The 13,925-nt window shown below is 37.8% G+C and overlaps 1 protein-coding gene across 7 annotated transcripts in view; it reads left to right on the top strand.

The window, feature by feature from the left end:
- MEIS2 (Meis homeobox 2) overlaps positions 1–13,925 on the top strand; it is a 184,522-nt gene that overhangs the window by 10,495 nt on the left and 160,102 nt on the right. For all 7 annotated transcript variants that reach the window (XM_030559383.1, XM_030559385.1, XM_030559384.1 and 4 more), the window contains one exon: positions 8,853–8,967. In XM_030559383.1, coding sequence (XP_030415243.1) covers positions 8,853–8,967 — 115 coding nt within the window. The remainder of the gene's footprint in view (positions 1–8,852; positions 8,968–13,925) is intronic.

Below are 13,925 nucleotides of genomic sequence, written 5' to 3'. Positions count from 1 at the left end.
AGGACACTGAAAATGGTTTCTGTATTTCAGGCGTTAGCTTTCAATTCTTCATTTGTATTTGGTAAACCTTGAGGGGCTACATTCTTATGACAGTATGCATTTTAGACTTATTATTTTCAAATAAAAATGTATGCAGCAGTTACTGAAAGTTTCTCTGCTTATCAGTTATCTCATCTGTAGATAATAGAGTCTATGAGGCATGACAGTAGTTTTAAAATATCTGTTTTATGGCATTCTCAACCCTAAATTTGTATGCACAAGCATTAAGGGACTAGTAGAAAAGAAATTTAAATGAGTGGCAACTTGAAAGATATAGGCTCATTTTGTATAATTCAGAGCAATACAAAAAACCTACATGGTTTTTTCCAGTACAGTTTCTTTACAAGAGTCTGTTTCAAGTGGAAGTGTAGAAATGGAGCACGCTGATGTTTATATTGAAGAGATTAGATAAACTAGCCTGTTTAGGGTTCTGGCAGATGGCGAATACTCAAGCCAATTTGCAGTGCTCTATTATAATATTTAAATTCACGCACAATGATAGGACAAGGTTGGAAGGGGTTAGCATTTTGATTATTTGATAACTATTATCTTCACTAAGAAGAATCTCCTGTTGTTTTTGTGGCCCAAACACCAAACTCAAGTAAATATGACAACCCATTTATCTTGCACCCTTTAGGGTTTACCACTTCATTGGGTATAATAATTTAAAGCTTTTTATTTCCTGGAGATTTGAGCTATAACATTTTTTACTTTAGCCCCCTGCTATTTGTTTTGAAAGGAAGCAATAATTTGTGCAACCAGAACACCAACTGGGAAATAAAGAGTTGTATCATAGTTACATTTTATTCATGCGTTTTGGGACATGTGTCTCCTTATTGGATTTTTTTTTTAATGTTAACTTGTTTTCCCACCAAAACTTTGGAACTCTTCTATATCTATATACACACTTCACTGGGCTACATTAAGGAATGTTTATACTGCGCTGTTCTATATTAAGGAGTAATTCACTTCTGCTTCTAAAGAAAGAAAACCTTTTGTATTTGTTGGTATGCAAATACCAGAATAAAAATTGAAATGTTCTTTTGTGAGCATCTACCTAAGAAATGGAATAGTTCAAGCATGCAAATTTGTCCCGTTTTACTCTCCAGGTTATTTTGTCATTGGTTTGATATGCATATTTAATACATAGCCCCAAGCTAGATTTCATTTGGTGAAAATTGGTGCAGGGGTGTTGATGATCCCCTTCAGAAGGACAGAGACAGCATGTTGTTTCCTCTGTTTTATCTGTTGGCCCACTGTTCTGATACAAGGATCTTCCCTGTTTTATTTGCACATGAAATACTAGAAGCATTTCAGCTGATTGGCTATGAATAATGACAGCTGAAAAGAAGTGTAGTTTAATTTGTTGTGTGCCAAGGTTTCTCTTGTGGAAGTGACAGTTTGTGACAGCTGTTTGACACCCCCAAAATCCATACACCTCTCTTCTTATTAAGTGGTATCAAGCTACATTGTGTGTGTGTTTTATGAGTATGTGTAGGGTGGTGGTGGTGATGGCAGCAGTATACTAGGTACTAATGCAGCTCTCAATATTATTCCTTTTGCCAGACTTGAAAATATAGCTAAAGGAAAGTAACTAAAAGAAATATGAGTCTACCCAGTATTTACAGTGTGACTTCTGAAAGTGGGATATTCAGATACTGTATATTTCCTTTCTAGAAGTCTACTGCTGTGATATTTATACAACTTAATTGGTGGAGGGGGGTAAGGAGAGGAAATCATTGATCTCTGCAGAAGCAATACCTGTGCTGGAAAAGCAGGCAGTCTTATGCAGTCTTGTCATATGTGTTTGGTAATAAATGTCCATATTGAATTTTATTTTACTGTATTATTAACTGTTAATGTAATACAGTGAGTGTAAGGGGGGCAGGGACTTTGTAAATCAAATCCTGTAGTGCTAGTCACTGAAAAGCTGCAACTTTTGTTATTATTCTGCTATGTTTAGTAAATATAACAGCCCATAATTAGTGTTTAAAATTTTAACATCAAAATTTTTATTGTTCTGAGATATTAAGTGTAGTTGAAAGAAGTTAATTACAGCCATGCCCTGCCTGCACCAGATCAGTTAAGAGGGTGTAGGAGGCGGGTGGGAAACCTGCCCAAACTGCAGTTCAAGTTGAGTTTCCCAGCTATGAAAATTTATCATTGTTCAACATAAACACGTAGGGCCCAATCCTGCATTCCACACGCGCTAAACTCTCACTGAGATTGATCATAAATCTTTTCTTTAAAAAAAAACAAAATTATCCCAGTTTGAAAACTCTATTGCACGTGGTATTGAACAATCATAAACTTTTTCAAAGTCTATAATATTTCTCTGCTTTGCTTTATTTGCATTTTCTTTTGGGCATAGCTTTCACTGATACCATACAATTCTTCCCTGAGTCCAAATCTGAGTTAGGGCCTGATGCTGCTTCCATAGAAGTTAATGTCAAACGTCCCGCTGGCTTCCGTGGGAGCAGGAGCAGGGCCTTGGTCTGCTTGACATTTGTTTATATGCTGTAGTCAGTTGAAAATTGAAAATTCAGTTGAAACTGATCATTCATAAAATGGAGTTAAAAATAGATAGATAAAAACATAGCTATCTCTTTTTTATAAAATAATGTTTTCCAGGTTAGAAATCTGATGCCCTAGAAGTAAGAGATAAATGATGGTTTGAATGTTAAACCTTTCTGTTGGCAGATCAGGATACATTAATTCTCATTATTTTGTATTTTTTTTTAACATCAAGTTGTTTGATAGTATTCTAATACTCCTTTTAGAAAGGTTCGTGCTGAGCAACCTAAAGGTGTCTTGTAAATCAGAAAAATTAAAAATGGGGATTTCCTGCATCTGTCACAGGTTGTATAGTCTTGCCCATTGGTAAGATTTCATTGTCAGCTGAGCAGTGAGCAAATTAGTAAGGGCCTGATACTGCATTCTCTATGCTCCCCAAAATCCCATGGACTTCAGCAGGAGTTGAAGGATCAGACCCTAAAGGTGTCCTTCTGGTTTGTCAAATGTCAGAAGGGAACCTAGATAGTTATAGCAACAGTAATAAGGCAAACAGTTTTATATAACCAAGTTTCTTAGTATATAGTTTAAGATTTGGAATGTTCTTTGTGATCTGCCACCATGTGTCATTGTGGGGGCTTCTAATACACTAAAGATTGTCATATTTTTCTGGTTTTTGATTGCTGGTGCCTTTCCTAAGCATTTCAATACAAGTAAATTTAACTATTTTTATTTGATTAAATGTTATTGTGCTCCCCAAATCTGAGAGATGATAATGCATTTTATTTCTCACTGATGTTGGCATTTCCTCTTTGGTTTAGGTATTTATCTGATCCCAAGTTAGGTTGGAAAATTATATTTACAGTGGAGTTGTTGTTTTTTTTTTGCATGATAATAATTTAAAAGTAGTGGTATCACTCCAGAAGAAGTATTGCTAGATAGAATTAAAAATCTTGGCTGTTCAGGTCTTGGTTCTACATGTTTGATTCAAAGTAAAACTGATGACTACAAAAGTGCAAGGCGCCTACATATCATTTAAGAATGATGCCACTTTCTAGGACTGTCAACAGTTCTTTCTGAAACTTAATTCAAATGCAAAGTCAGTGTGGTGAGACTGTCAAGATTTTTTTTAAAATAGTCATGTATGAAACTTGCATGTATGTATAAATAAGCAAATTACTTCTTTTCAATAGACCAAAATGCCTTGTTTTGTTTTACTTATGTAATGCTGATAGATAATGCAACGCTGCTTTGAAGTCTAGTCAGTAATATATTAAATACAGATCTGTGAGAAAGTAAGCCTCAGTGATACAGAGCTTTGACTTCACTGTATATATATCTATATATCTATATATCTATATCTATATCAAGCCAAATTAGAATTTTTCATGCTCCATTTATTTATTGAAAGTTTCTTTATATATGTTTATTATTGCCGTTCACTATAGCAGTCTCTAAGACCCCATATCCTGAATTACATTATTATATCCTATATGGGTGTATATGAGGTTTTTGTCTGGCTCTGTATACTGTGTTTTAATATATTAGGGCATGCAGGGCCAAATTCTTGTTGTCTTAATCACATTAGTAGTTCCATTGATCTCAGAGGTGCTGCTTGTGTGAGTACGGTGAGCAGGACTTGGCTCATAGTCTCTGGGAAAGCAGTGCCATCATGACACTTGTTAAGGTCAGTTGCAAAGTTGATTTACAAGATGTTGAGTGAAATTAATTTTAAGTTATCTTAATTGCTAATCAGATGTGTAGCTGTTTTATTTACACACCATGGTTGTGTAGTTTCCACTGTTTTATTTGATAAGCAAAATACACGGGCCCAATCCTGCATTTATTGTCCGTCTAAAACTTCAGTTAAAGTCTGTGGGTGGACTCCTGCTGAGCTGACTGTACTCACAAGAGTATCATTTGAATTCAGTTGGCCTGATTTTGATTTTACTTGCACCATCATAAATCAGGAGTAACTTCACTGTGGTTAATTGAGTTATACTACCATAAAACCAGTGTGAGATCACAATCAGCTCCAGTGGGACTGCTTGTCAGACTTTGTTCAGTGGAAGTTTTGGGTGCACAAGGAATTCACAATCATCTGGCACTACATTTGCATTTACATAGCTCTCTTGCAAGAGTTAACCTACCAACCTTTGCACCATAACAAGACAAGTGACCAGCACTGTCATATTAACAAACAGATGCCTGCATGCAATCCTGATTTAATAAATTATTGTTCTGCAGCAAATGTGCTTTGGAACATCTCTCCTTAAGAAATACTGTACTAGTTAAAAATGTGTACAGTTTCCACCAGATTTGCAACATCGACAAAAGAGTAACACATCAGATTTGTTTCATATACCCAGAGACTCTTGTCCTTTCCATGCTCTTTTCTAGATTTAGCAAAATTCAATGATGGTGCTAAATCAATTTTTTTTTAACTTTCAAGGGAGAAAACACTGGCAAAATTGTGTTTTCTAGGGAAGGCTGTTTGTGTAAATGAGAAACAGTGGATAGCAGTAGAGTGATCTCCTGTGGCCCTGCTAGTACAAGCTTTCCCCATATTGTCTCCTGCTTTTATATTAATTACAACTTGCATTATCAGCTGCGAGTCTGTAGCCCGGCAAATAGAAAATACTGCCCCTGGAGACCTAGCTTCTTGTATCTATTTTCCATCTCCTTCTATTGTGCTCCACTCAGTATTCACTGCTTTTCTCCTGGTAACACTGCTCTTTAACACAATTAGGTAAGAGCAAGAAGAGCACCATATTTGACTCCCAATTATTAAAACTACTGGGAATAGATACATGTGCACTGTCTGCCTTCTATGGTACACTGCTGTAGTTTAGTTCATGATTAAATACATGTGCATTTATGTTCTAGTGTATGTATGTGTATGTGTATATACGTATATATAAAATCAGCAAATGGATTTTAATCACACCACTCTTTCATCTTCCTCTGCAAAGCACATTTTTAAAGCTAACAATGTTATTCACAAATTGATAAGAAACCACATTAACAGTTTATATAGCAATTCTAACTAGCTATAACTCTCTTTAGAGCAATGCCGTGGGCCTGATCCAAAGCCCAATGAAGTCAATGGAAAAACTGCCATTAACTTTAGTGGGCTTTTGGGGGAGACTTTCTATATGCATAATACATTGTATTGATTAGTTCCATCAGAGTAATTCTCTTAACACGTATATTTGGGTACCAATTTTGCTTCAGTATTTATAAAATTACTGCAAATGACTGGGAATGTGGCCAGGAAGATTTTCTTCAGGGATGCAAAGTTGGAACCTGTCTATAAAAAAAAAGTAAAAAGTTGGATTACACGCACACACATAACTTAATCAAAAGAAAAATAGTGGTGCCTCATGATCCACCCTTATGGTTACTGATCACAGTTTTTATAATACAAAAGAGTAGTTAATTTCCCTGTGCTTAACATATTCTTTGCATTCTCTGATTGCAACTTGTAAATAAGCACTTTATTATTTTTATCTCTTCACAAAATGCTGCCAGATCCTTTTTCTCAAGAAACCCCTGTCACAAGAAATACACTGAGTTCCAAATCAATACAGTCTGTCTTTCTAAAACTCGGTCTACAAACTGAGGTCAAGCACAACTTGGACTGGTATAGACAGCTAGGGTTTTCAGCTGCGGGAAGTCTGATTCGGTGATGCTTTCCAAATCATTATGTTTTTGGAACAGAAGACTTGTCCAGCTTTTGAAATATTGTATGATAGGTTTTGGATGACATTTGCCTTAAAACATAGCTGAGATGTTACTGGTTAATTATTGTAATTTTCATATATATGGTAAGGAGCTTTAACAGCAACCAGCTTAAGAGAGCCTGCAGTGTATAAAATTAACATACCTTGCTGTGTTCTCTGAAAAGTTTAGCCTAGGTGAACATGTTGCAATTATTATTTTCTAAAAGAAGGTTCCAGCCTGATGTTGTTGGAGGGCTATCCTTGTCCTATGCTATTGTTTCTTTCCTTTTTCATGTATTTCTTCTAGCTCTTTATCTGATTACCATCCGGCGAACAGCTGACGCTAAGAGGCTGCAGAGGGCTGAAGAGCTCCTGTCTGCTGTTTGCCTTCAGCTTGAAGCTATTTGAGTGGTTTCCTAACTCAGAGATAAAAAGAGGAGCTTATAGGCACAACTCTTATTTTAATCCAGGCTGCAAAGAAACTTGCTCAGTCTTTGCATTTTATTTCTGTCTGAACTTTCTCCCCAATTCATTTTCAGTCATAGTCTATATTTTAATAACATCTGAGCTGCTTCGACTCTTTAGACTCTTCATCTTTCTTTTTGTTTTCATTTTCACCTGACTTTGCGACATGATGGTAACGTACTTTTTATTATGGTTTTTGGGGTGGCGATAATTAGCTTTTGGTGGATTTAGTTGGTACAACAGTCTCAACAAACATATAATACTACCGTGTAATCAGTAATTTTTGATAGTCTTTGTTGCAGTTCTATATTAGAGAAAGTATGTGAGTTAGTTCAATAGAGTTTGTATCCTAAATCCTGTCAGCCGTGCTGACGGGTTATGGCTGTTGTGGCTCCTGGGACAAATTCTGCCTGATTTACTCATTCGTGTAGTCCAATTGATTTAAGTGGGACTGTTTGTGCACATAAGGCAAGCAGGATTTGGCTCCCTGTTAATCTTTGGTTACTTAGGGTCGGATCCAAAGCCTGTTGAAGTTAATGGAAGTCATTTAATTGACTGCAGTGGGCTTTGAATCAGGCCCGTAAAGTTTGGTTGGGTTTGGAGAAAAATATTATCTGGCTGTTCCACTATATATTGCTGTAATGCATGTGGTATCAATCAGTTTTGGGAAATTATCTAGACAGGATTCATTGTATATACTGGGCCTGATTCTGATCACATGTACACTGGTGTTACTCAGGGTAACTCCACTGATTTTATTTGATTTACTTCTGATTTGCATTGGTGTCAGTGAGGTCAGAGTCAGGCTGTATATGCATCAGCATACATCATTCACAGTTCACAGTATTTACTGATGTTGTAGTAGTTTAGGGTGTGCATTATTTTCTCAACAAAGATTTTTTATTTTTTAAAACTTTTCCTGTCTGAAAGTGTTAGAATGTGCTTAATCTAAGTTGTCACATACAGGTGACAAGTAATGCAGGTCCAGCCCCAAGTCTGATCTGTTTCATGTGTTCTTGTTCTCCTTTTTTGCCAGAGGAAATTCCATCTCTTGCCTGCCTTCATGTGGTGCTGATAAAGCTCTTCCTGTACAGTAGAATTCCTGTTTTCCTTTAAGCAACAGCAGGGTATTGGGAATGATCAGGAAAGGGGAGGAGGACCAGGAGGAGACTACACTCAACAAAGTAGCACTGAACTGTAACTTTCAGTTTTCCTCATTTATCCTTTTAAATAGGAGTTCTTCACTCTAGAAAAACCAATACTCAATAAATTAAAAGCTATCATGAGTTATGTGACTGAAGTACAGTAGTAGAAGTCTTAGCCAAGTATTGTCAAACTTCATATGTCTGTCTTCTACATTCTTTTTTATTGTATTTTATGTGTATTAATGTAGAAAGAATTACATAAAATCACCATATATATTATTTTATATAATCACCTGGTGATTATGCTTGACAGTTCTCGTAAGTGAACTGTTAAAGAGCGATACATCTAGAAAGTCTTTAAAAATGTGTCATATTGAAGAAAAAAATTCGTTACTAGTATATAATGTGTTTCATAGGGAGCTTATTTTTCCCACAGCTCTGCGTTTGCTTGAAGTATTTCCAAAATTCAAACTGGTGGCGGAGAGAGGGGTGTGAGGATATGCTCCCCTCCCATCCACTTTTTATTTTACTTTTTAAAATACTTTTTAAAAAATCCCCCTCACCTAACCAGATGTGGCAAAAATGGGAGAAAATGTGGCACTACACCCACTCCAGTTTGAGCTTCAAGTATTAGAGAAAAAAACACGTCAACTCATCTGCAAATAGTTCATCAGGAAATACTAAAAATTTTGGCAGAAGTGTTTTACTGCTCTACTATTAAAACAATTAATCCCAGATAGCTGTTGGAAGAGTAAAAATCGGTCCTTTATTTTACCAAATAAATCTTTGTATGTCCTCCGCTTCTAACTGCTGAAGACATATTACATTGTACAAACAGTATCAGTATTTGGCATGTTTCACAAATGCTAATGTGTATACTTTCCCTCCCTCCCCCTCTGTTTTCTTTCTGTTCCTCATTTGCTATTGGAATGGGAACTGTGGAAAAAATTCCTTGGCATTCTGACACCAGAACCCTTCATCTTGGAGAGACCACGATGATGCAACCTCAACGCATTCAGCAGGCACACCGGGGCCCTCCAGTGGGGGCCATGCTTCCCAGAGTGGAGACAACAGCAGTGAGCAAGGTAAAAGGTCAAACTTTTTCCCTGTGCAAAGTAGGCATGACTAAAATAACTTTGGTTTTTTTTATGATATCAGTACATCTGCCTTAGTGTAAACATGGAGTGGCAGGCTTGCAGTGTAATCAGCTGTAACTTAGGGAGACACTATTTCCTTTTCTTAACCTACTTAGCTGCATTTTATTATTATTTCAAAGCGAAATATCTAATCTTCAAACAAGCTTTGTAATAACAATTGATTAGTTCTGCCAATTCCTTTACAAATTTGGTTATCTGCAGTTTATTTTTGAGTGGTGTAAGTAAATATAATGACAGACATACTCTCCAGCTGTGATGCAGTAGTTTGTACTGGACTGTAAACAGAGAATTTAACTTGTAATATTAGCCATAAAAGGACTCCTATAGCAAGCCATAAATCGGTTACATCATATAAAGAAGATGAAGAAGTCAACTGTGACTGAAAAAAATCTTGTGCAGTGTTTGCCTGTACAATATGTTTTCTGAAAACATGAATTTTGAATGCTTGATAGAGGCAGACTCAGGCTGCAAAATTCAAGTCCAGAACTAGATTTTGAAAACCCCTGACTCTCCAAAGTTCAGGAAGGCTGATTCTCCACAGCTTTGCACCTTGTTCAGCCATTTCTGCCTGTGCTAAGTGGGTGTCAAACACTGCCATTCGGACTGGGTAGCATGTTACACCTGCTTTGCACTCACTTGGCACAGGTGTAAATGACTATGCAAGGTGCAAGGCAGTGGAGAGTCAGGCCCCAGGTGTTCAGAAATTGAGTTTTGGTGGAATCTCTTGTATAGGTGAGGCTCACTGTGATTTTTGGATTTTGATCTGGATTCACATTTTAAACATTCCCGAGGTTCAGTGTGGTAGTACCAGTTTCTCTTTGGTATATTGAACTGGGTTCCTCTCCTGTCATTATAGATTATTTGTACAGGGTGTATTTAGATTATTGCTGCTAGAAAGTGGAAGAGGATATGATAAAGGGTTTGTTCTTACTCCCATTTGAGTCATTCAGAATCTTTTAATTAACTTCAGTGGGAGTTGGATCAGGCCTTAAGTCAATGGGAGTCATTCCATTGACTTTAACTAGATTTGGACCAAGCTTGTAATGAACTGTAACAGCCACAGCAACTAATGACAAGGAGGGCTTTAATTATAAAGCACCAGGTCAGTGAAACCTCTAGTAATTAAGTAGCAAACGTTATGGTTTATAGATATAGATATAATCAATATGGATTTCTTGTCACTAAAATGATGATGATTTAGTGGAATATTTATTTATTTTTAAAGTGCCCATCCCTGTGGCATTTGGGAGTATGACATAACTTAAATACGTCAATGCATTATTCTAAACTGTCCATCTCAAGCAGGACACATAGGCCCCATACCTTTATCCACTCCCTAATCCCAACAACCATAAATAATTCAGCAATGATCCCTCATCAAACAATGCTTGACCACAAAGACATGTCTTGTACTGCAGCTTGGAGGACAGAAAATTTGAGCTCTAGTTGATAGCCAGCAGGAGTGAGTTCTGTGGTCATGGGATCCTGCACCTGAATACCCAACTGCTAATCTCCAGGCATGTAAAGCTAGGGGCTGTCAGCAAATACTCCTAGGCTGACCTCAGTTTGAAGCATAGGCAGAAGTCAACCCTAAGGTAGCCAGATATAAGAGCTATCATTCTAAGTTATGGTCTGTGGTATTGTATTCTCACAAATATATGATACTTATTTAGGCATCCAGTGGGCTTCTGTGTAGGAACCAATTTAATCACCTGAGTGTTGCCTGGTGTGCTAGGAAAAAAATATACCTGAAGTGCTTCCCTATCTACCTGGTATGTTTCCTTTTGAAGTGCCAATCTACAAATTGAATGTCAGGACTCCAACTAGCTGCTAGCACTTGAAAGATAAACACTCCTGTGATGTTTAGGTAAAGCTCCCATTGAAGACTATGACCTAAAACTCCCTTTGAAGATTATGGCCTCCCCTCCCCCATTCTCCCAGGGAAATTACAAGAGGGTACCTATTGGAAGAAAATTCTGCAAGAATCCCCTTGTTGAATTTTCCTTGGATTGTTCCATTGGAGGGGCAGGATTGGCCCCATAACTATTGAACAGGCAGTGGTTCTATCCCCAAGCCACATGGATCCCCAGAATCTGAAAGAGGCTGCAGCCATCTGTGAGGAGAATCTGTGCCTCTCCTCCAGGTCTGGGACCCGCTTGTCTGACCTTTGCTGGCTCTCTGATCATTTGGCTCCACTGAAACTGCATTGCCAAGGCTCTCCTTTGCTGCTGCCTCTGGGGCACCGCTCCTCCAATGGGGTTTCTCTGGGATGGAAGAGTTCATGAAAGAGTTAATGCAGCCTCAGATTGCATTAATATCCCAATGGCTTTTCCACCAGTGTCAGGTGGGGTGGCAGAGGTAAGTGATCCACATTGCTCCTTCTCAGTCTTGCCTCTTCACCTCCTACTCTTTCCTGGCCCTTCCTTTCCTGATCCTCCTACTCATTCCCCTGTCCCACCCATTTTCAGTTCCAGCTCTCACCCTTAAGGGAAGGTCAGTGAGATCTGGTGATGGGTGGATGCTGCCATTGATGTTGTTGACCCTCTGTGAGGATAAGGTAGATCCACACAAAGGGCTCCTCCCATGATGTTGTGACTGGAAAGCATTAAGCCTTATGGGAGTTTTGCCTGTTTAAGGAGTGCAGTATCTGACGCAGAATGCCACAGCACAGCGACTGCCCATTCAGCATCAAAAGGGTTAATGTAGGAGAAGTTTGAAATTAGTTTGGCACTGAAAGAGTTACAGAAAGGACATTTGGGCAGTGAATGATGAAATATTATCCTAATTTTATTAGTGGTGAGTGTCTGTGTTGTTTTTAGCATGTCACCTCAGCTGTACAAGGGGAAGCTACACTATATGCTGTATTGATCATCTAACAAACATAACTACTAGTGACCTGTAATCTACCAAGCATTTATTGACTTTAGCCTGGTTCAGATTCACAGACCCAGGTCAATGTCACAAAATACTATTGTAGCGAATGGTAAATAATGTAGTAAATATAATCAGCTTTTTTCTCTCCAGTGAAAGGGAGAAAGGGTTAAATACATCTAATAATAAAAATAAAACATTCAAAACATTTTACAAAGGAGGGGGTAAAAGGAGAAGCTGATTTAATGGTCTAATGAGGCCATCTTCCAGAGACTTGTTTTGTGTAAGGCTTGCTTTGACCTTTCGCTTTGCTCAGGAGCCCAACGCTTCATTTTTCACATTCTTGCAATTACGTTAACGCTTCAAGCATTTCTGACTCCAAGTCAGCTAGCAACACCAGGCATAACTCAACACTGTGAGTTTTTCTCCTCTCTGTAGATTCATTAACAGGTCACTGGGGTCCCAACTGAAATTTAAAACTGACTGGTTCTGTTGGGTTAGTTGAGTTATGGCAAGGGAGATGGCAGGAAAGGGGCTGAGAGAAGGGGAGGAGAGATAGAAGACCCTAGGGTTTTTGGCAGGGAATATATCTGTAAAACCCTAAGCAGCACATTAAAAGGTGTGTGCAGCTTTAGCATCCAGCCATTTCGTTGGTGATGGAGGGGGAGGGAAATCTGTAAGTCTTTTGGGGGGCTACATTTTCCTTATTCTTTGCAAAATAAACTAAAATGTGCCTTTGCATACATAATGTCCAAATTATTGCTTTAAAATGCTAGCAACTTGTAGTATTCTGTATTGGTTTATGCCATGGTGATGGATATGTCACCCACAGACTTTAATTCTTATTTAATCTCTTTATGGGATATTTCAAATAATGAATATGGCAGATTATGCATGAAAAGCAGGAAATCAATCTTTTTTAAGGTTTAAAAACATGTGGTCTACAGGAAACCACTGGAGAATAGTGTTAGTTTCATATTTTATGACACCAGTATTGTATACCTGGTTTGTCACATTTTTAGTGTTTAAGTCAATGGGCCCAATCCTTAGAAGTGTTAAGCACCCACAAGCAGGCCTGTTGAGAGAAATTTGGGGCCCCGGTGCCTCATGTTCCCTGGGTCCCCCAACTCCTCCCATTTCACTTTATTTATGCAGACATTACAGACATATATGGATATATTTATACAGATGTTCAGTACCTCTCAGTATCAGACCCACAGGGTAAACTTGTGCATAAGTTACAATCCAAAGGCAGGAAGCTTGTTCTGCAGTGTATAGCAGCAAACTTAACAAGATGGGATCAAATCCTGCTTGGTTTACTCATGTGAGTAGTTCCACTGGCACTGGATCTATGTGTGTAAGTAAGGTGAGCAGGCTTTGGCCAACTGTGGAGAGGATCTGAGCACCATTTGTTCAGAAAATATCTTAAATAGTCTTTCAACATTTTTCTGTGGTAGTTTGATGTTTTGTCCTACTGATTTGCCCACACTAGCTTTCTGTGGGAAAGATTAATTATCTGCTTCAGGGCAAAGTCAACACAGATATTGACTGAAATCACACATGCTTATCCTAGGTTATATCTTTGGGTTGATGCATATTGGAAAAGTTAGTCCGGGTGAGCTTCTTGTTCATTGTGTAATACATTATGATATATGAATTTGGAAACACCATTAGTTGGTAAGTCAGAAAAGGCCTTTCTTGATATTGAAACTATACTAACACCGTAGGCATATGTAAAATGAGTCTGCTTTGAAACCAAATTGTAATAGATCCAGAAAGAAGGAGGAGTTGTATTAAATAATGCAATGTGTTCATACACAGTATGCAACTGAATTTTCATACCCAAACTTTGCTATTACAAAACAACATGCATATATGATTTTTTTCCTCATTATTCTTTTACATATCATGTGTAGATATGCATGCATTGGATTGTATGCATATCTTCTTCTTATATCTTCAGAACTTCTCATCTTAACACCTTAAAGAGTGAAGATACAGTTTTATTGGTGAAA

The sequence above is a fragment of the Gopherus evgoodei genome, chromosome 4 (genome assembly GCF_007399415.2).
Source record: "Gopherus evgoodei ecotype Sinaloan lineage chromosome 4, rGopEvg1_v1.p, whole genome shotgun sequence".
In the NCBI taxonomy this organism is placed as follows: Eukaryota; Metazoa; Chordata; order Testudines; family Testudinidae; genus Gopherus; species Gopherus evgoodei.
The sequence above is the reverse complement of the archived record's forward strand: the minus strand, read 5'-3'. Positions and strand labels throughout refer to the sequence as shown.